Raw genomic sequence first — 21,955 nt, 5'->3', positions numbered from 1 at the left:
CAGGGGCTCCCTTCTAACCCCAGGGGTCCCCTCTGCCCACCCACCAGGGGCTCCCTTCTAACTCCACCTCTGCCCCCCGCCAAGGGTTCCCTCTGCCCCCCCCCAAGGGCTCCCTTCTAACCCCAGGGGTCCCCTCTGCCCCCCCTCCAGGGGCTCCCTTCTAACTCCACCTCTGCCCCCCGCCAAGGGTTCCCTCTGCCCCCCCCCCAGGGGCTCCCTTCTAACCCCAGGGGTCCCCTCTGCCCACCCACCAGGGGCTCCCTTCTAACTCCACCTCTGCCCCCCACCAAGGGTTCCCTCTGCCCCCCCTCATGGGCTCCCTTCTAACCCCAGGGGTCCCCTCTGCCCCCCCTCCAGGGGCTCCCTTCTAACTCCACCTCTGCCCCCCGCCAAGGGTTCCCTCTGCCCCCCCTCAGGGGCTCCCTTCTAACCCCAGGGGTCCCCTCTGCCCACCCACCAGGGGCTCTCTTCTAACTCCACCTCTGCCCCCCGCCAAGGGTTCCCTCTGCCCCCCCCCAGGGGCTCCCTTCTAACCCCAGGGGTTCCCTCTGCCCCCCGTCCAGGGGCTCCCTTCTAACCCCACCTCTGCCCCCCAACAAAGGGCTCCCTTCTAACCCCAGGAGTCCCTCTTGCACCCCCCACCAGGGGCCTCCCTTCTAAACGCAGGGTTTCCCCTGCCTACACACACCAGGGGCCCCCTTATAACCCCAGGGATCCCCTCTGCCTCCCGGTGCCCGCCCCCAGGGCCTCCCTTCTAACCCTAGGGGTCCCTAGACAAAACACCTCACGTTACATACTGATTTTCATGGTACAGCCTGTGGAATGCGCGTGTTCTGTTTTTGTGCCTGTACCGTTCTTGTAGGTGAAGTTAGAGATACGAGCGTGGAGCTGGTTATTCAGCCGTGGGCTGCTGCGGCACACCAGGGTCAAGGATGCCCAATTGTGCAGGCCACTCAGCATCCCTGGTTGCCCGTCATTGACTTAAATCCTAATTTTTACACTTAATAAAAGCACTTTTGTTTACTACCAAGTCCAGCGGAAATAATTGTTATTCGTGAAGTCACTGTTTCTCTCTCTTTCCTTGATAAAGAAGGCAGACAGCCCTATCGCCTTTCTCTGTGCAAAGCTTTTACACAGTCAGATGGATTCGATTGCATCCGTTTGGGGGCTTGGTTTCCTGGGTGCTGCTCCCTTTTAGCTGAGCCCTCCTGGAGCTGAACTGGCCCAGCGTCTGTGCAGCTCTGCTGGGGTGCAGGGGCAGGTGCCTCAACCCTGTGGTTTGGCTGAGGGAGCCGGGAGGTTCTGGCCCAGCCGGTCAGGGTGGCGGAGAGCCCCACCCAGCAGGAAGGAGCACACTGGGGGGACAACCCGAAGGGGAGTTCAGTGATTCACCCCGTCACATCTGCATTCTGCCTTTTGACTGGGCTTATGAAACTGTAGGCTGAGGTCAGCAGGCTGGGCAGAACCTGGCTGATGGACATTCCCGTCAGCTGTAGGCTGGCTGTTGAATGTGCAGGTGGCAAATTGCAACCCAGCAGGAAATGGCTGCAGACCAGTTTGGATTCCAGTGCTTTCAGCGCTGCAAGCACTTCCGCCAGGCCGGCAGCGAACCGTTTCCCCTGGATGGGCCTAGGACAGCGATGGGCTGCTGAATTACGACAGCAGTGCGCTGTTATGAACAGCCACGCAGTGCACCCGCTACGGCTGAAGGTAGATGCGTGCGGGCAAGAGAAATCCCCCGCCTCTATTTCCTGAGAGCACCAGCGCCAGGCAGAGGAAAAGGACAAGCAGAAGGAAGCGCCATGGAAAACCCAGCTTGTTTGTACCCGTGGGGCAGCACCCCCCAACCTGTAAGCTCTTAAGCTGTCACGGGGGACTGGTTGCAAGAGCTTGCCTCCGTGGCCGACTCATGGCACCATACATCTGTGGAGCAGAAGCCATGTGCCCGCTAATATTTTCCATCCGTATGTGGAATAAATTTTGTGCACCGAGGCATGTGCGGGTGTGCACCACCAGAACACACGCTGCTGACTGTGGGCGCTCTGCCAATCAGCTGGGCGGCAGCTGAGTCTCTGGCACTAGCAGAGCTTGCTTAGCTGGGAGGGTTGTGTCCTGCCCTAGGCTGAGCAGCTGTAATGCTTGTGTCACCAAATGAGAACAAGAAGTCCTGTGACACCTTATAGACAGGGTTTCTTGTTGTTCTCAACGCTACAGACTAACACGGCTACCTCTCTGATGTGTGTCACCAAATGATCGCTAGATGTCACCCTCGTCCCACCTCACCCCACGGTTTACAGGCCGTGGCAGGTGGGCTTTTTCTCCTGGGGGTGGTAGCGTCACCCATTCCTACAGTCGCTGCTGCTTTTGGCCGTTTCAGTTTCGAACTGCCTCAGGTGGAGCCCTGCAGCCGGACACTCAGCAACTGTCCTGCTCCGGCTGAAGGGCTGGGCTGCCAGCCCCAGTGAGCTTTGTGCTTTCTGGTCTGTTACATAGAGCCCAGATTCCTGCCGGGGTGGGGGGGTGAGTGACCAGTCCGGTTTTCCTTGGCAGGAGCCAGTTTCAAGCCCCCTTGCTGTGGGGAGAAGCCTCACCCAGGGGCCTGCATCAGCACAGCAGACAACAGGACACAACTCTCCGCAGCCGAGCAAGCTCATCCCATGATGCCTGCTGTCCACCTGTGGGCACCAGCAGCATTCCCTGTAAGCTGTGCGTACAGACACAGCTCAGAGTCCCCTGATGCTCAGGTGATTAGCAGATCACCCCCTTCAGGCAGCATGTGTTTTTAGTGGTGGTGCACGTGTCACGTCGCACACAACAAAATTTATTCCGCCCATGGCTGAAAAAAAAAAAAGTTAGCAGGAACACTAGGTGCCGCAGAGTCAAGCTCTTGCAGCCCATCACCAGTGGTGTTTGAGAGCTCCCCGGGGAGGCAGAGGGGCTGCCCCACAGGGCAGATGATGGATACATCTGCCAGGGCATGAGACACTGTCTGTGAGCACAGGAGATTGGCAATGGCAAGCCGGGGCGGCAGCAGGTGCTCAGTGGCTCTGAAAGCCCCCACAGCTGGGTGCCCACAGGCTGCCCAGCTGAGGGGCTGCTCCTGGACTTCATCTTGCACAGAGGACCCAAGAAAGAGTGTTCAATTCAGCTGCCCTTGGCAAGCCAGCTGCGAAGCCTCTCTCTGCCATGGCCATACGCTCCCATAGCTCACCAGGCAGACACCTGCTCCTTTTGCGGCATGAGGGAGCCCCTGGCACGCATCTACCTCGAGTGCGCATGGTTACAGCCCCTCCTCCAGCACCTCCGGCTGGGGTTCTGGCTGCACGTCTCCCCGCACCTTCTGCTCCTGGCACACCCCATCCGTGGCCCCCACAAAGTCACAGGACCTCCTCGTCAGCCTCCTCCTGGCCGCGGCCAAGGTGGCCATCTACGACACAGGGGAGAGGTGGCTGGCCAAGGAGGGAACTGTGGGGCTACTTCTGTTCCACCCTCCGTTCACGAATCCGGCTGCAGCGCCCCTGGGCAGCATCCGCTGGCTCCTTTGAGGAGCGGTGGGCGTTGTCCGGGGCTCTCTGCTCCGTATCCTCTTCTGGCTCCCTTATTTTGGCCCTGTGACCCCCACACCCATTCCTGTTTTTTTCTTTAGTGGACCCCCCTGATTATTTTGGGAACCCATGTCCTTTTAATGGACCCCGCCCCTTAAGGGGACCTTTTAGTTGTGGGCTGGCTGAACCCGCCCACTCCCTCAGTTAGCCCATTAGGCGCTCACCAGGCAGGGGCCTGTATCTCACCCCTCCCCGCTAGAAGCTGTAAATAAAGCTGTAGCGAGCTGGCGGTTGGAAGGGGGCATCTCTGCACTGGAAGCACCCCAGCATGGCTGGCTCGGGGGCACCAGGTCAAGCACCCCTTTCCACACAGCACTGGGGGTGCTCTCTCATGGAGACTCAGCCCCTGGCCTGCTCACTGCACATGCTCCTGAGTTATGTTGATACCCTGGAAGGGGAAGCTCCCTGGCTGCTGTCTCCAGGCCGGTGTCAATTCCCAGGGGCCAGTAGGGAACCTAGGGCCAGCTGCTACTTCAGCTCCCGGCCCACGGACGCTGCAAGCAGCAGCCACAGTCTGCAGAATCTCGCAGCTCTTATCTTCCTGCTCTGCCTTCTCCAGGGCTCCTGCTCCACAGCTAAACCCCTCCTGCGGGGCTGGATTCCAGGCCTCTTGTTCCCAGCTCACTATACCCGGCACAGCCCCTCTGCCTGCTGTTCACAGCCACCTGGCTTTATCCCAGCTCAGCCTGCCCCGTCCAGCTGGGTTTCATCCCCAACGAGCCACAACAATCCAGCCTGGCTCTCCCCCGAAAGGGCAGCCTCTAGGGTTAATTGGTGCCTTTTGAGCCAGCTCACTCGCATCAGAGGTGTGTGGGCCTGTGCATACCTGGGTAGTTTGTTTCACCAAGTTTCGGGCAAATCGAATGGTGGATTCTGGGGTTAGCGGCTGGCGGCTCACAGCTTGCAAATGTTTATCACTTGCCTGGGCAGATTAAGAACAGGCGGACAACACAGTCACGCAGCCATCCCCCAAGATATTAAAATACACACGAAATAACAAGCGGTTATGTGCAAGTCACACTTTTAGTCTTAATAATTAGGCATCTTCAAAGCTACAACCGCCTCATTGCGCACGGACCAGGGAGTATCAGAAAGGCTTTTCACCCAGGAGTTTTAGTGTTAGTTTTACTCAAGCAATCCACAAGCATTTCCCAGCATCTTGCAGACAACAAGAAAAATACGGATAGTTTCTGACCAAATCCAGAGAACGAGGTTCCTTCAACGCAGTCATCAGCTGCACGTTGTCCCACAAGGTTTAAAGACCAGGCAAAACGTGGGGTATCTGGAGCATTTTCATTTTTCGGTTGGCTCGCAGCTTGCGTTCCTTCGCGCTGGCATCTCGGGTTCGAAGCGTTGTCATGACTGGCCACGGCAGTCACACATTTCGATGCCTTTTCCCCAAAGGAAGTTTGAGGAAGTTTTGGGCCATATCTTTTGCAGTCAACAGTGAAAAACGAAAGAAAAATACTGTCACCCTCTCTGATTAGTAGCGTAGTCTAGCATATACCTTACAGGCCACCGAATCAATCATTTTGTGAGTCTTTAAAGTTCTACATTTCTGCTGCTTTGTTTTTTTCTAGGCCAGCGGTTTTCAGTGGCGTGCCTTGAGAACTGGCCAAACGTGATTGCTGCCACCACAGGATGCCGTCCGCGCTCGGCGGGGTGTGGGGAGCAGCTGAACGCTGCTTCCCAGCTTGCAAGAGCTGGTGGGGAGCCCACCCCCCCATCCCTGTTGTGGCAAGGGGGAGGGAGGGCGCTGTTGACGCTGGGACATGGTTTAAATGCCACGTCTTGGTGCCAACGGGCTGGCAGGGAGGGGAGCCTGCTTCAGGGGTTACTCATTTACCCGACATCCCTGGCATGGAGTTGAGCAGATTTTGAAAATGTGCCTGGGCTCGCTGTCGAAGATGGGGCATTCGGTGGCGGGTTTGAAACTTTAATGCGTTAGATCATCATTTCCCTTGGTGTGTGCCTGACAGAGTTGCAAACCTCTATTGTGAGGCTGTAACCAGAGTAGATACAACACTCTGACCAACAGCAATCTTATGTTTGGTTGAAAAACTGAACGTGTCACGTTATCCTGCCTATGTAAACATGGACGATCGGACAGTCAGCTGTTCAGGCTTCAGAGCCATGCTTTGGCAAACTTACTTCCCGCATGCCCGAGGAAAAAAGATCGCGCCCTCGATGAAACAAAGCACCTTTAATAGCAGCATCACTAAATCCCAGTAAAACAAAGTAATGAAATGTGTACTCGGTGACGGTGAAAATCGAGTGACTTTAGTGCAGAGTAATTCAGATAGAGAGTTTAAACACAACACCAAAACTCTGTGTGTGACTTGTGGGAGGGACCCTTAAAAGTCCGGTTTTACACACTCAGCACTTCTTACTGAAATTATTTCTTATAAAGCTGGGGGCCAGAGTTTCTCAGGCTTTTTTTCTACCAAGTTCCCCCTTTTCAAAACAAAATTATGAGCACCCCCAGCCTTCTCTTGTGCACCTCTAAGGGTACGCGGCCATTTGTTGAGAAACAAGTCGTAGTCTGAATGAACTTTCATGCTGTCCTGACTTTATTAGTGTTTTTTATGTCGCTTGTTATCGAACTAGGCAAATATCTAGATAAGTTGATGTACCCCCGGAAGACCTTGGTGAACCCCCCAAGGGTACTTGTACCACTGGTTGAGCAACATTGGCTTATGCTACCATAATGATCAACAACAGATGAACCAAGAACTCAGCCCCACCACCCAGAGACATAGCAGCTAACCCCGGCCTGACACCAGTATTCCCTCTATTGTTTTTTAACATGTGTGAGTGGAATAAATTTTGTTACACGCACCAAGGCATGCACAGACGTGCACCACCTGTAGTAACACAGGCTGCCAGCTGTGGGCGTGCTGGTACTCAGCTCGGTGGTATCTGAATCTCTCCCGGATGGCAGCCCCTGAGCTCAGCTTACAGGCTCGCACACGGAGCTTTTGCCCTAATGGCTAGGGGTGCTTTGTGGCAACCGTCCTCTCCTGCAGCGCCCCTGGAGTGCTAACATATTGAGCTATTGATTTTCCTGCAGGCAGATCAATACAAGGTGTAAGACTCTGAAGCCTCTCAAAGGACCAGAGCAGGAGCAGCCAGGGCTCAGGGCGGGCTCCTGCCTCCCAGGCTGACAGGTGATAAGGCCGAGGCTGGCGGGGGGCTGTGTGTTGACTGGAGGAAGAGGCCATCCTGCAGAAGCATATGCCAGGACATATGCTCCATCCTCCCTGGCTGCATCAGCAGGGCACTGGGCGGCTGGGCTGCCAGCTAGGTGCCTAATCAAACACCCAGAATGACGAACAGGTTGCAAGATGCTGCCCCATCCCCCGGCTCCGGCCGCTCCTCCCCCAGCCAGACCGTGGGTCTGGTGGAGCCCCCAGCGCTGGGCTCCTTTGACTGGGGGCGCAGGGGAATCATGGTGGCACTTGGGAGGTGCACGGCCCCCAAAGCTCCCCCCCAACATGTTCATTGCCCCTCGGGGCGGCCCTCCTGGCAGGGACGGAGGAGCTTAGAAACTTGCATCTTCTCCTGGTGCTGGGCCTGGCCAGGAGCCCCCCAGATTCCCTCCCAGCAGAGCGGCCCACTCCGGGGGACAGCCAGTGTGGGGCTTGGGGAACTGTGCCCAGAGCTGTGCCTACTCCAGCCATGCCACGGCACCGTGCCCAGCCCTGTGCCCACCCCAGCCACGCCATGGCACTGAGCCCAGCCCTGAGCCCACCCCCGCCACACCATGGCACCACACCCGGACCTGTGCCAACCCCATGGCACCGCGCCCAGCCCTGAGCCCACCCCAGCCACACCATGGCACCACACCCGGACCTGTGCCAACCCCATGGCACCGCACCCAGCCCTGTGCCCACCCCAGCCACGCCATGGCACCGTGTCCAGCCCTGAGCCCATCCCCGCCACGCCATGGCACCGAGCCCAGCCCTGTGCCCACCCCAGCCACTGCACCCACCCCCGCCACACCATGGCACCAAGCCCAGCCCTGCTCCCACCCCAGCCACGCCATGGCACCGAGCCCAGCCCTGTGCCCACCCCAGCCACTGCACCCACCCCCGCCACGCCATGGCACCGAGCCCAGCCCTGTGCCCACCCCAGCCACACCATGGCACCGAGCCCAGCCCTGTGCCCACCCCCACCACACCATGGCACCACACCCGTACCTGTGCCAACCCCATGGCACCGCACCCAGCCCTGTGCCCACCCCAGCCACGCCATGGCACCGCACCCAGCCCTGTGCCCACCCCAGCCACGCCATGGCACCGAGCCCAGCCCTGTGCCCACCCCAGCCACACCATGGCACCAAGCCCAGCCCTGCTCCCACCCCAGCCACGCCATGGCACTGTGCCCAGCCCTGCTCCCACCCCAGCCACGCCATGGCACTGTGCCCAGCCACTGCACCCACCCCCGCCACACCATGGCACCAAGCCCAGCCCTGCTCCCACCCCAGCCACGCCATGGCACTGTGCCCAGCCCTGTGCCCACCCCAAGGGCACCTTCCTGTGCACCTTCCCAAGGGCTTGACGCGGGAGGCTGCAGCCAGGGCCCCGCGCTCTGTCCCCTCCCTGGGGCAGCCCTGCCTGTGACCCCTCCCACGGGGGGGGGCTCTGGTCACAAGGTCAGAGGAGCGCTGGGGGGTGCTGCCCACCCGCAGGGGCACATCCCGACCCACAGCCCAGCTGCCGGGGCGGGCGGCGAGGCGCCAGTACCATGGCACGCCTCCGCAGGGAGATGCTGAGATGCCCAGGGCTGAGCTCCCCGCACTAGTACGCTGAGAGCAGCAGCGGAGCCGTCCTGCCCAGAGGGCAAAGGTGGGTGTCTGCCCCTGGCCCCTCGCCTCTGGGGGCCCTGCGGCCACCATCCCGGCCGTGGCTGCGAGAAGCTGCCTCTGCTGCCCACGGCCTGTAATGTGGGGCTCAGCAGGCCGGGGGGGCGTGGCAGAGCAGAGCCGCCTGCCGCTCGCACCGGGGGGTGGCAAGGGGGGGCGACCCCCTGCTGCTGCCCCCTGCCCCGGTCCTCCCCGGCCTCAGCTGGGCAGTGGGGGGTGAGGTAGGGGCAGGGCCTGCAGTTTAGGGGGAGTACTGCCCCCCCCGTCTGCCCTGTCCTGCCCTCAGGACAGCCCTGACCAGTGGTGTCACTGCAGGTGCCCAGGAGCCACGAGTGGGGCACCTCCCGCCCCCCCGCTGCCAGCCCAGCCCCTATCCACAGCAGGAGTACGGCAACTCCAAGTGGGGAGGGAGCCCTGGGGTCCTGCTAGGGGGAGAGGAAGGCAGTGTGGGGGAGACAGCTGGGGGGTCAGTGAGCTGAACCAGCTCTGCTTCAGCTCCCTCGCCCTGTTCCCTGCAGCTTCTTCAGTGCTTTGGGGGGTGGCGGAGGGGCCGGGCTGCTCTAAGGGAGCCACTTCTGCTTAGCTGGTGGTGTCTGGCTTCCAGGCTTCCCCGGCCCTCCGCGGAGCATGGCTGGGCTGATTTCCCCAGACAGGAGCTTCAGTGTGGCTTGGGCGTGCCTAGGGCTGCCCCCCGCATCGGGGCCTAGCGTTGTACAGCTCTGAGCAGCCCCCTGAGTGAGGGAGGCATCTTGCGACAGGCCTACATTTGAATGCATCACCTCTGGGGTGGAACGTGGCCCTTGTGGTGGTGAGATTGGGGAGCGAAGAAGAATTAGCTGCCTGGGGAGATCCTCTGTGTTGGGGTCTCCGGCATATCCAGCTGTGAAAGCCCAGAGCTCGGCTGCGGGTCGCTCTGGAGCGACTGGTGCCCCAGGCCTGGGTGGGGGCCGAGGTTGGCTGCATAGCCCCCGCAGCATTCGGAACCCGAGGAGGAGGCGAAGCAACAGTGACGTCAGGGGGCCATTTTGAAGGCTTATCAGCTGCGGCTGCTGGGATCTCGCTGGAATGAGTCTGTTTGCCGAGCAGGCAAATGGGTGAGGTGGCTGCTATTCTGGCAGGGGGGTTGCCAGCGCGACGGTTTGGAGAAGAGAGGAGCGAGTGCTCCTGCGGGGTGGACGATTCTCTGCGGAGGAGGCGGAGAATGGTGGCCCTGAACAGCAAGAATGGCTTCCTCCACTCTCTGCAGCTATGCAGCAGTGAGGGTCTGGTTCCCAGCATGCTACACCTGTCTATCTGCAGAGGGTCCCGATCCTAGTATTGCAGGGCAGACACAGCCTGGCTTCCAGGGGACGTCTCCACCAGGCTCCCTCTCTCTCAGGGGACTTTACGTTTGTTCTTTTTCGTGTCCCTATTTTCTCTGTAATCCCCAGAGAAACGAGAGGGAGGCGTCTGGAGCTCTCTGCTGCCCCCTGTGGGAGGAAGGGGAAGAGCCAGCGCTGGGAAGATCATTTACGAAATTGCATTTCCCCCGGGTCCCAGTTCTGGAATGGTGGTAGCCGCCCCAGCGTGGCGGGCTCCCACGACTAGGCCGGTGGTGCAGAGGAGGTGCTGGATTGGACCATTCAGAGTAGCCTGTATTTTTTTCCATCCTTGGGCAGAATAAATTTTGTTATGTACACCAAGGCATTTCCTGAAGTGCACCACTAGCGGAAACAAGTGGGAGCTGGTCCCCTCCCTGTGAGGGTCTGTTTGGAACCAGCACTGTGCCTGGCCCAGCGAGGGTGGGGGTGGCCTGTGTGTATGCTTAGCCCCCTGGGCAGGGAGGCCACACCTTCTCATTCCATGGGGACTGGAGGGATGCTCCAGACAGTCTTTACCCCAAGCTCTGGGGCTGAAGCAGACTGAAGTCCCACTGTCTATTGGCCTAGAATGCATCTGCAGCCACCCAAGTGCGGGACAGCAGCAAGGAAGGGGGACCTGGGCCCGTCCTACTCTCCTGGAGGCCAGCTCAGGGCACTAGCCACGGTGAGCCATCCCACCACGGGGTCAGCGACCACGGAAACATGCTGCTTGGCTGCACAGCTGGTCCCCCAGGCTACATCCTGCCCCACATAGTCACTGGTGCTCCATCGAGCTGGAGGCTCCGTCTCCTCACTCACAGTTAGGCAGCAGCCACGTCAGCCCCTCCTCAGGGGCTTCTGTCTCCTCCAGCAGCAGGTGCTGCTCTGGGATCCCATAGAAGACACAGGTCCCTGGCGGAGACACCTGCTCCCTCTGGCAGTCCAGTCCCAACTGAGAGCCTGTGCTCTCCTTTTATACTTCCCGTCCTGCCCCGGCGCTAGGGGTGGGGCAAGATTTGGCCCCGCCCACCCTGGAGAGGTCCCTGCCTGTCCAGTTTACACCTCGCTGCAGGGAGCGGGCTCGGTGCGTGGGGATCCTTTGACTACTCTTGTGCATGTGTTGTTGTGTGAGGTCACAACGGTGTGCAGGCTGCTCCCCTGGGCGCAGGCCCTGGCGCGAGGGCCCCCCTGCCCTGGGGTTGGGGGAAGGGGGGTCTCATTAGTGACAGATGGCCTCAATAGTGACAGATGGTCTTGCTCCCACTATGTGGGCTTCTTGGGTGGCTGGGAAAGTTGCCAGCTTTCTGAGTGCCCCAAACTAAACACCCCTGTCCTGCCCGTTCCCCGCCCCTTTTAGGAGGCGCCACCCCGTTCCCTCCCTCAACCCTCCTGCTGGTCCTCATTCTTCCCCACCCCGTCTCACTTTCCCCAGACTGGGGCATAGGGTTGGGGTGTAAGAGGGGGTGTGGGCTCGGGGCTGGGAGCCTGGGTTCTGTGTGGGACCAGGAAGGAGGGGATCGGGGTGCAGAAGAGGGCTCCAGGCTAAGGCAGGTGTTTGGGGTGTGAGAGGGAGCAAGGGCTCCAGCTGGGCTCTGGGACGGGGCCAGGGATGGGGGGCTAAGGGCACAGAAGGGAGCTCTGAACTGGGGTTGGGGGAGCGCTCTGGCTAGGGGCCTTTCGGCTGTAGGTTCTGATGTGGGGGCCAGGGCTTAGGGTTTGAGGTGCAGGAGTTAGCTCCAGGCTGTGGAGGGGGAAGCCCCATGGCAATCTAGGTTGCCGTTAACGACTGGAGACTCTAACAGTGTGATGGGGAATTACGAGGGAGGCTCAAGTTGGACATTACGGACTAGTGAGCAAGACACGCGACACGGTTCTCCTGCTCTACTCTGCGCTGGTCAGGCCTCAGTTGGAGTCTTGTGTCCGGTTCTGGGCACGGCAGTTCAGGGGAGAGGTGGTGAAACTGGAGAAGGTCCAGAGAAGAGCAACAAGCATGAGGAAAGGTCTAGAGAACATGAGCTCTGAGGGAAGACTGGAAGCATCGGGCTTGTTTAGTGTCGAAAAGAGAAGACGGAGAGGAGACAGGATAGAGGTTTTCAAGCACCTCAAAGAAGGTTACAAGGAGGAGGGAGAAAAATTGTTCTCCTTGGCCTCTGAGGACAGGTTAAGGAGCAATGGGCTTAAACTGCAGCAAGGGAGGTTTAGGTTGGACATTAGGAAAAATTTCCTAACTGCCAGGGTGGTTAAACACTGGAATAAGTTACCTAGGGAGGTTGTGGAATCTCCCATCGCTGGAGATATTTAAGAGCAGGTGAGATAGACACTTGTCGGGATGGTCTGTCTAGAAGGTGCCTGGTCCTGCCATTAGGACAGGGGATTGGACCTGATGACCTCTGGAGGTTCCTTCCAGTTCTAGTGATCAATGAGGTCACCCTTAGGGGTACGTGAGAGAAGTCGGAATACTTTTTCTTTGGAAAAAGGGGGCATTTTATAAAAAAAACTTGAGAAACGCCGTTCTAAACCTTTAATCGTTTTTGTTGCTCTTCCCTGGACCCTCTCCAATTTCTCCACATCTTTCTCGAAATGTGAGTTAGAGGTAGGACAACTGGTTACTCAAATAAGCCGGGAAGGCCCGCAAGGAAATTTCCCCTTGGAAATCAAAAGCTGTGGTGTAAAAATGTTATAGAAGGGGAGAGACAATTAAGCATGGGTTGAAAATTGGCAAATTTTACCCGAAACAAAGCTCAGATGGTTCTAGCCACACATGTAATAACTGCACACCCCAGCTTAACCATTGCTACCTAAGCAACGGTACCTCTGGAAATCCAGCACAAAAAAATCTCGTTCTGTATTCCACTGATCATCTCTCCTGGGCAGAGCAAATGCTTTAATATCTGACAGCTCTGGGCCCAGGAGGCTGCTGGATAGTCAAATATTCTGGATAATGGAGAGGTACGCCGAGGAGCGCATAACACTAATGAAAACAAGATTAGATATTAAGAAGCAAAAAAAAAGTATGCAGAGTACTTTATTTACCAGCTGTAGCATTGTACACTGTGAATTTATACTGTATTTGCTGTATTTATTTGTATTTACTTTCACTGTACTGTACTTACGGAGAACATAACGAAAATTTACTTATGGTTAAAACGCCGGTTATTTGCGAGGTCCGGGTGATAGAATGCGGGATAAGAGAGAGCTTACTCGATAAAGAAAACCACCAATGGGAACTCATTGACATGTTTCAGTGCGTGGCTCGTGACAATCTGGGTTGCGTGTGTGAGGATGGAAACTGACAAGGAAGAGATGAATGTTTCTAGGTAGAAGACAAAGGACCCCGGCGATGTCTATTTCACGCATTCATTGAACAAACATCAGCTGTTGTAGCTGCAGGGAGTGGTTGTGTTAGATGTCCCAAGCCAATGGCAGCGGTAGGCTACAAGGAACCGTATTTTATCACTCATTAGTTAATTGCTGTCTTGCGATATTGCAAAGATTAAGAGTTGTGATTTCAAATGGACAGAAAACTACTGGGAGTTTAATATACAGCTGTCTCCCAATGTGCTGCCTGCGACCTGAGGCATGCTTATGACTAGAAGACAATGGCTAATCCATCCTATGTTACATTCGTATTTCCAGTTGTAAGGGTGAGAGAGGGAGGCCAGGCAGGGCAGGCGTTAAACCGAGCCTGTTGGCCCCATCGGCCCCACTCTGGTTCACCGGCAGCCAGTGTCAGGCCTGGAGGAGCATAAAAGGAGGGAAGCCAGCCCAGCTCGGGGCTGACCAGCCAAGAGGCAGGAGCTGGCTCTGAGGCAAGCAGGGCCCGAGCCAGCCCTGCCACCGGGTCGGACGCTGGAGGGTGCAGCCTCAGGACCCTCCCCCAGGCACAAAGGGAGAGGCCCCCCACCACCCCAGAGAACCCCTCTCCCTCCAGAGGGGAAACTAGATTCTCAGAATCATGCCCCAAACGTATCCTACAGCCTCTAGGGTGGGGGCTGAAGACCCACACCCCAGGCCTGTAGGCCCCTGCAAGGGGGTGTAGCCACAAGACCACCCTGCCATGGGTGGGAACCGCTCACACCAGTATATTGCACAGGCAGCACAAACACAGACTGAAGTACAGCACGATAACGCAGCACCCACTCAGGTACTGAAAACTACGTCCAAGGCAGGACACACTGTTGTGATCGCCTTCTGCAAGTGAGATGCTAAGAACAGCCAGACTGGGTCAGACCAAAGACCCATCGAGCCCAGTGTCCTGTCTTCCAACAGAGGCCGATGCCATGTGCCCCAGAGGGAATGAACAAGACAGGTAATCACCAAGTGATCGATTCCCTGTCGCCCATTTCCAGCCTCTGGCAAACAGAGGCCAGGAACACCCTTCCTAGCTCATAGCCATTGATGGACTTATCCCCCATGAGTTTATCTAGTTCTTTTTTAAACTCTGCTATAGTCTTGGCCTTCGCAACATTCTCCGGCGAGGAGTTCCACAGGTGAACTGTGCGTTGTGTGAAAAACTATTTCCTGTTGTTTGCTTGAAACCTGCTGCTTATTAATTTCACTGGTGACCCCTAGTTCTTGTGTTGTGAGGAGTTAATAACAATCCCTTATCTATTTTCTCCACGCCGGTCATGATTTTATAGACCTCTAGCATATCCCCCCTTAATTGTCTTTTTTCCAAACTACAAAGTCCCAGTCTGATGAATCGCTCCTCACATGGCAGATGCTCCAGACCCCGGATCATTTTTGTTGCCCTTTTCCAATTCCAATATATCCTTTCTGAGATGGGGCGACCACATCTGTACACAGTATTCCAGATGGGGACATCCCATGGATTTACACAAAGGTAATATGACGCTTTCTGTCTTATTATCTATTCCTTTCTTAATGATTCCCAACATTTTGTTAGTTTTTTTGACTGGTGCTGCACGCTGCGTGGATGTCTTCAGAGACCCATCCACGGTGACTCCAAGATCTTTCTTGAGTGGTAACAGCTAAGTCAGACCCCATCATTTTATGCGTATAGTTGGGCTTGCATTACTTTGCATTTATCAACATTGAATTTCATCTGCAAATTTCTTCCTTGCGGGCTGGCCGGACGTCAGGCTCTTTGGGGCTCTTTCACAGGGTCTCTGCTCATGTGTGTGAGGCCTTGGGGGCTGGGCGGCGCTCCCAGATCTCCAGTGGAGATCCCTGCGCCTGGGTCATAAGCTTGGGGGAATATTAGTAGCGCAGTCACAAAGTCAGGAAGCCCCTGGAAACACCTCATCTCTAGAGCTGATGAGGCTGGGCTCTGCCATACCGCCTCTCAGAGGAGGCCCTGGGGAGGCGGCACGGACCCCTGGCTGCTGTCTGTTCTGGGCTCGCCAGCCAGGAGGTGGCTGCTGCTGGAAGCAGCTGGTTCCCCAGGGTTTGGGCATGCCCTGGAGCTGGGCTGCTTCCTGCCAACAGACAGTGGCGATGGCCCCGCGGCAGAGGCTCTGCACAACGGAAAGAGGCTGAGATGAACGCTAACAAGGCCGCCGAGTCCTCCAGCCGGGAGGGCACGATATAAAACCATCAGGCGGTTATCGCTGAGCCACCCCTGCCAGTAAATCACTTACACCCGGTGCTGAGTTTTCTTAGGAAATCCCCCACTAAACCATTAGCCCTGGGCTTCCTATCACAGCAGCGGAGGAGGGGCAGCCAGGCAGGCCAGCGAGTACTTCGGCTGATCGTTGGCCATGGCACTTAGGGGTGACTGAGCCTTTCCCAGGGAATGGGTGAATGAGCCATGCTGGGGTTTCTCAGGAACACGTCAGAGCCAGCATCTTGGGCGGTGGGGTGTGATGGCCAGTGATGGGCGTCATTCCTGGCAGGGGAGCCGTGATCCGTCTCCCGGCACGTTCCCTGCAGCCCCCAGGTACCACGAATCAGCTGGTTACACCGGGAGCGTGCAGAGCGTCAGAGGGCTGTGGGTGTTTCCTGCCAGTCTCAGGGAGCCCATGGCAAGGGAGCTGCCCCTGTGCATGGAAAGGAGCAGAGCTAGGGTGATGGGGCACGGACCATTTTGCAGCCCTACAGTCAGCTGACCCAACCCTGCCAGTTTGCCATTCAAGGTGGCCGTTTCCCACCGCTCAGGCCGCAGGTGAAAGCCAACACCAGCACCCGAAGCTGCACCCTTCTTCTCTGCTGTTCTCTCTTCCCTGGGGTGGGTCTTGATTTGTCTTCTAGGAAACGGGACTGGACTTTCCCAGCAACGACCTCTGCCTGAACGAACTCGCCCTTGCCCCAAAATAGCGACGGAGGGATTCTCTCTTCGGAAGACTCTCTCCAGCTAAGGGTGTGGCTCAAATTAAACCACGTTACTGCTTTGCATTTGCATTTCGCTTGCTTTTACTGGCTTTCCTCCTGCATTTCTGATCAAAGGCACAAACAATGGGTTCGCACCCGGTGCCCAGCCGGTGGATGTCTCTGTACGCCAGACCCGGAACCTTGTTTAGCATGGTTAACGCTGGCCTGTGATGGGTTGTGTTAACCCCTGTGGGCCCCGGCAAGGCTGTTTCTAAAGGGGAGGCCCGCTTCCAGGGCCTGGGCCTTGCCCAGCATGGCTGCTGTTTGCACAAGCCTTGTTTGATGAGCATTATGTTCTTCAGAAGATGCCTACTCCAGGAGTCAAAATAGCATGAAATTTAATTTTCCGCCTGCTTGACAGAGCCTGATTTGGCCCCCCCGCCCCGCAGCAGGGGAGATAAGAGCCCTCCGCACAAGTGCGCAGGGCGGTTTGGCAGCTGGGACGGCGGCTTTAATAGGTGAATCGACCGGGGCGACACTTCACAATCCCCCGGGAAGTCAACCATTAAGGGGAGCCCTATCTCCCATCCCGCTGGCTGCCTTACTGCGCTCTTCTCTGGTTGCTGGGCGCCGCAGCAAACCACAGCTCTGTTTACCGAGCCTACTAGTACAATACAGCTACCAAATGTTTGCTAGGCGTCAGCCCAGCTCCACTATAAATACTTCAGCCCCAGGGGGAGGGAGGGCCGGGAGAGACACCCGCCCAGCGTGGCTGCAGCAGGGAGGTAAGCGCCAGGAGGGGGTTGCGGTGGCAGGGCAGCCCCTTGGGGCGGATGGCAGCCGACACCAGGTTGAAGGCACTGGGGCGGTGGTAGGGTCACAAAGGTGCCTCCTCGCCCCGCCGGCTGGCTCCTGCCTCCACAGGCTCCGACACCAGGACTGGGGGTAGTGACCACGTGGAGAAGGGGGACTTTCCACCTGGCCACAGGCAGCCCCCAGCCCCAGGTGCTCCCCAGCCTGCTGCAGGGTCTGACAGGGCAGGGGCTGGCGGCTGAGCCTGGGCAGCAGGAGGCGGGTGTGACCGAGCCCACGTGAAAGCGCTGTCGGTCCAGGACACGGCCGGCGGGTGACAGGGCAGGATTGGGGCTCGCTGTAAGTGAGGCGTGATGGGCGTAGGCGCCGGAGCGCAGGATTGGGTCCGTTCTGTGTCTCCCAGTGGGGCCCCCTGCAGGAGCTGAACTGGCCCAACACACCGGGTGGGGGCGATCATCCCCAGCATCTGGGCACCTCCTCCCTCAGCACGAGCCCCTGTTCTTCAGGGGAGCCCCATGAGTGCCGGGGGACTCGGAGCATCGCATGGGACGCTGCCTTGGCCCTGCTAAATCTCCCCTCACCCAGGATGGGGCATCCTGCTGGTGGGGGGAGGGCACCGGCCGCACCCCTGGCTTTGTGGCACAAGGGGAGGGAGGCCACCCACACGGCGGCGGGGGATCAGTCCTACTTTGCCATCGTCTTCAGCACATGGGTGCCTTCCGCGCTTCGGCGGCGTCACGCCTGCTTTAAACACGGGGAAGCCGAGGCACGGGCCACTTGGCAGGTCACTGGGGAAACCAGGAATTGAGCCCAGGGATCCTGAGTCCCAATCACCTGCTCTAACCACTAGTCCCTCCCCTCCTGCCTGCTGGAGCCTCTCCCGGGGCCTGGCTATTTGCGCGGCTTTCCTGGTCGTCTCCGTGTCGTGAGGAGAGGCCGGAGCCGGGCTCCCGCTGATGTTTGCCTTCCATGGGCGGATTAAATTTTGTTGCGCGCAGCCAGGCTGTGAACCACCCGCAAAAACCCAGGCTGCTGGCGTGCTGCTAACTACCTGGGCTCCGCCTGCAACTCTCTGGGGTGGCCACCCGAGTGCTCAGCTTACAGGGAACCCTGCTCCTGGCTCTGCCTAGGCACAGGGGAAGTGATTTGTCCTGTGTCTCCCCAGGGTGGGGCACCGTGGTCGGTCTCCCTGGGCCCTGCGGAGGGCGGGGCTCTTTGCCAGGTGCTGCAGGATCCTTGCAGGAAAGGGCCCGGGGTTGTCAGCCTCTTTGTCTGCTGGAGACACGGGCGGGGAGCTGGCTGTAGGCTGGGGCCTTGCGGCTTGTGGGGGAGCCCCCTGCCCAGCCCCCTCTGCGAGCTCAGAGGTGGGGCTGGGGCCGCACACGCCTGGCCCTGGCGCCGGGTGCGATGCCACCAGCCCTCCCGGCTCCCTTTGCTGGGGCAGTGAGTGCGACGCACGCTGGGGGCTGCTCTGCTGCGCGGGCTGGGGGGTCCCACGGGCACAAGACTTGCTGTGGGGCTGAGTGCAGGGGTCCAGGCCTCCTGCCTGCCCTGCCTTTGTGCGGAGCCCAAGGCCTTCCCCGAGCTGGGCTTGCTTGGCCCCCGCGGCGGTGTCCAGGCTGCAGGGACAGGCAGCCCTTGGACCCCGGGGCCGGAGGGCACGGCGGGTAACTGGGCTGGGGACTGGCACCTCCCCTCCCCCGCACCAGCACCGTGAGCGCCATGCCCTGGGGCAGGGGCCGGCGGCGAGGCTGGGCCTGGAGGGAGGGAGGGAGGGGCCCTCGCTTTTGCCGGCTCTCTGGGCCATTGCAGGCCAGCGGGCTGGGCTGTGTGTGGCTCCCTGCTGGCGACCTGCCCGGGCAGTGGTCCCTGTGCTGGGTGTGCCTGGCAGGAGATGCCCAGGCCCATGGCTGAGTCAGACCCTGCAGGTCCCCGGCGGGCTCCTCTGCCCCACTGAGTGACTGGTCCGGGGCCAGCGGTGGCAGAGCTGTGCAGAGCGGGCGGGGGGTGCCTGCACCGCAGGACCAATGCCCAATGCCTGGGCTGTGCCCACGCCCTGCTGGAGCTGCCGGTTGCTCACGCAGGCCCCAGCCAGGGCAGCTGGGGGGCAGGTGTTGCCCGAGGTCCTGAGTGAGCTGCCAGGGAGGGGAGCACCCAGGTGTGCAGGGAAGGCGCCGGCAGGAGCTCCTCCGTTTGGGCACAAGGCAGGCAGCCGCCCCCGGACCGAGCCCCTGGGGAAGGGAGACCGGCTCTACACAGCCCAGCCCTAGGCAGCGGGCGCCAGGCCCAGCTCACTGGGACGTGAGAGGGAGGGTCCCAGTGGTGCCCATAGGAGCCGGCCAGGCCCAGTAGAAATGAGGCCAACTCCCCCAGGACGGGCAGGCAGCCGGGAGGGACGGTCGTGTTCTGTCACCTGCTGAGAGCGTAGCCAGTCCCCAGGCTGCTTTCCGGGGCATGTCCGTGGGGGTCGCAGCCCTGCGTCCCCCTGCGCCGGCCCAGCAGCCGCACCGGCCCCTCCCCGCCTCCGGCGGGCGACTACTGAAGGGACATCCTGGCTGGGGCCAGCTGCAGTCCCCTGCTTGCCCCCCAACCGGGCCAAATCCTGCCCCTGGCACTGAGCATCCCACCCCCGGGGCTGTTCAGCGCTGGAGCGTGGCCCTGGCCCAGCACCAGCAGCCTGGCGCTTTGCTGGGGGAGCTGAGCGGGCCATGCTCTGGCTCAGCCGGGCTGCCCTCCCAGCAGGCCTGCAGCGGGGCAAGACGGAGCCACGGTGCCAGACGGAAGATGTGCCCGGCTGTCTGCCAGGTCTCCCTGCCCCGGCCGGCTGCATGGCCTTGTGTGGCTCAGGCCCGGCAGATGTGTGGGGGGGGGTTGTTTGCTCAAGAAGCATAAATCCCATTTCCAGTTGTACAATAAAACTGTTATCCTGCATCCGACCTGCTCTGCGCACGGCAATACCCGGGGGCTCTGCTGACAGCCCAGGGAAGAGGCTGCCCACGAGGGGCCCTGCTGCGGGTGCCGGTTGCGGGGTCGGCGTCACCGCGAGCCCACGCAGAAAAGCAGCCGCCTCTGAGCTGCAGAGAGCAGCCGCTAGTCGGGGCGCTGCAAAATTTTCCCTCCGTGCGTGGAATAAATTTTGTTCTGCGCACCCAGGCGTGTGCTGATGTGCACCACCCGTAGAAGCACAGGTTGCCGGCTGGGGGCGCTCTGCCAATCAGCTGGGCAGCCCCTGTGTCTCTCCTGGGTGGCCGTCCTCGCGCACAGCTTACAGGGAACACAGCCACTAGCCCGGTACGGCTTCCACCACGCCTGGCCGGCTGTGCACAAAGGCGGGGGCGTAGGACAAGACCGGGGGTGAGCCTGGAGGCAGTGGCCCCGGCGCCAATCCTTCAGCCCCGGCAGACCCAAGCGCTGTCTGTTTTCACCAGCGCGGGGCTCCCCACGGCCCCAGCTCTGCTGGGCTCAGCCCCAGCACTGCTGCAGCCCTGTCGGAGCCAGCCACGCTGCGCCCGCGTGGTACGGAGCCGCCTGCGCCAGTCCCACCTCACTGCCCGGGCAGACCCGCCTCCTCCAGCCAGAGCCCTGGGGCTGTGAGCACAGCTCAGCACCGGGGCTGGGGCGGTTCTGAGGGGCACCGGCGGGCAGGGGGAGTTAACACCAACGGGGAGGGCCGTGTGGCTGCGTGGCTCTCAGGCCTGCCCCGTGTCCCACCGGCACGGCCCTCACCCTGCCTCTCCTTGTGCCCTCCAGCCGGACGAGATGGCCGCCGGCGTGATCCGCAACCTGGCCGAGTTCAGGCTGCCCACGGCCTTCCTGCAGCCGCCCGCCCCGCAGGACGGGGACTTCCAGGAGCTGTCGGAGGAAGAGGAGGAGGCGGAAGAGGAAGAGGAAGACGGGCCTGGCCCGGAGAGGGACCAAGCCCCGGTCGGCTGCAGCCCGAGCGAGGCCGAAACCACCCGGCAGCTCCTGAAGTTCTCCGAGCTGATCAGCTGCGACATCCAGCGCTACTTCGGGAGGAAGGCCAAGGCCGAGGACCCCGACGCCTGCAACATCTACAACGCCGGCTGCTCCCCCCGCCGGTCGGGGCGGGAGCTCTACTACGCCGACCTGCTGCGGCTGGCCCAGGGCGGCTCGCCGGACGCCGAGGAGGCCGGGGGGCAGCTGGACCCGCGGGTGTGGAGGTCCATCTGGAACAAGGACGGGGCCCAGCAGCTCGGGCCCTTGGCCGAGCTCTTTGACTATGGCCTGCGGCGTTTCCTCGCGCACCGGGCAGCCGATGCCCGCAGGCCGCGGCTGGAGAAGTACGCCCACGTCACGCCCATGCATAAGAGGAAGCTGCCGCAGTCCTTCTGGAAGGAGCCGTCGCCCGCCCCCTCCTGCGTCCTCAACACAAACCCGCCCGACTTCAGCGACCTTCTGGCCAACTGGACCTCAGAGCCCGGGCAGGAGCTGCCTGGCACCGACAGGGAGCTGGCCAGGCCGGCCTTGGAGATGGAGCAGTTCGGTGAGCTGTGAGGGATCAGCCAGAGGGCCTCTGTGCTGGACAGAAACCCGGTGCCCAGCGGCCAGGCACTGAGCTATTTCTCTGGGCGGCGGTTCCCACCCGCTGCTGGCACCATGGCTGCCCCATGCCCCCCTGCCACGCTGACTCCAGACTGTTTCAAGGCCCCGTCACAGCAACCAAACTGCCCTCCGGCGCACGCCCCTTAAGCCTGACCAGCCCTGGGTTCCGCCCAGCTGCAGCGCCAGCCTCTGTGCCCGGCCCGTGAAACCATCCCCGTCGGAGCGCCCGGCGAGGCTGTGGGGCAGTGCCAGGCTGTAGCGGCTGCTCCCAGCTGATAGCTGCATCCTCGCCATGTGCCACCCTGGTTAATGATAAAACTCACTCCCTGTTTACGAGCCAGGGCGCTTTCCTGGCAGCCCAGCGCGGGACTGGGGCAGTGGGGCCTCAGAGTCCATTGTCCAGGGCTTGGGGTGGCACCAGCTGGGGCAAATAAATGCTTCTTTTCAGCTCCCACATGTCGGCTGTGCCCTTCGCTTGGCCATGCCCAAGGGGCCTGGGG

At 60.0% G+C, this 21,955-nt stretch overlaps 1 protein-coding gene across 1 annotated transcript; it reads left to right on the top strand.

The window, feature by feature from the left end:
* Positions 1-20,651: 20,651 nt before the first annotated feature.
* Positions 20,652-21,903, top strand: PERCC1 (proline and glutamate rich with coiled coil 1). Its single transcript, XM_075010998.1, has one exon. The coding sequence runs from the start codon at positions 20,652-20,654 to the stop codon at positions 21,405-21,407; it is 756 nt and encodes a 251-aa protein (XP_074867099.1). The 3' UTR covers positions 21,408-21,903.
* Positions 21,904-21,955: the final 52 nt, after the last annotated feature.

The sequence above is a fragment of the Carettochelys insculpta genome, chromosome 16, assembly GCF_033958435.1.
Source record: "Carettochelys insculpta isolate YL-2023 chromosome 16, ASM3395843v1, whole genome shotgun sequence".
Classification (NCBI taxonomy): domain Eukaryota; kingdom Metazoa; phylum Chordata; order Testudines; family Carettochelyidae; genus Carettochelys; species Carettochelys insculpta.
The sequence above is the reverse complement of the archived record's forward strand: the minus strand, read 5'-3'. Positions and strand labels throughout refer to the sequence as shown.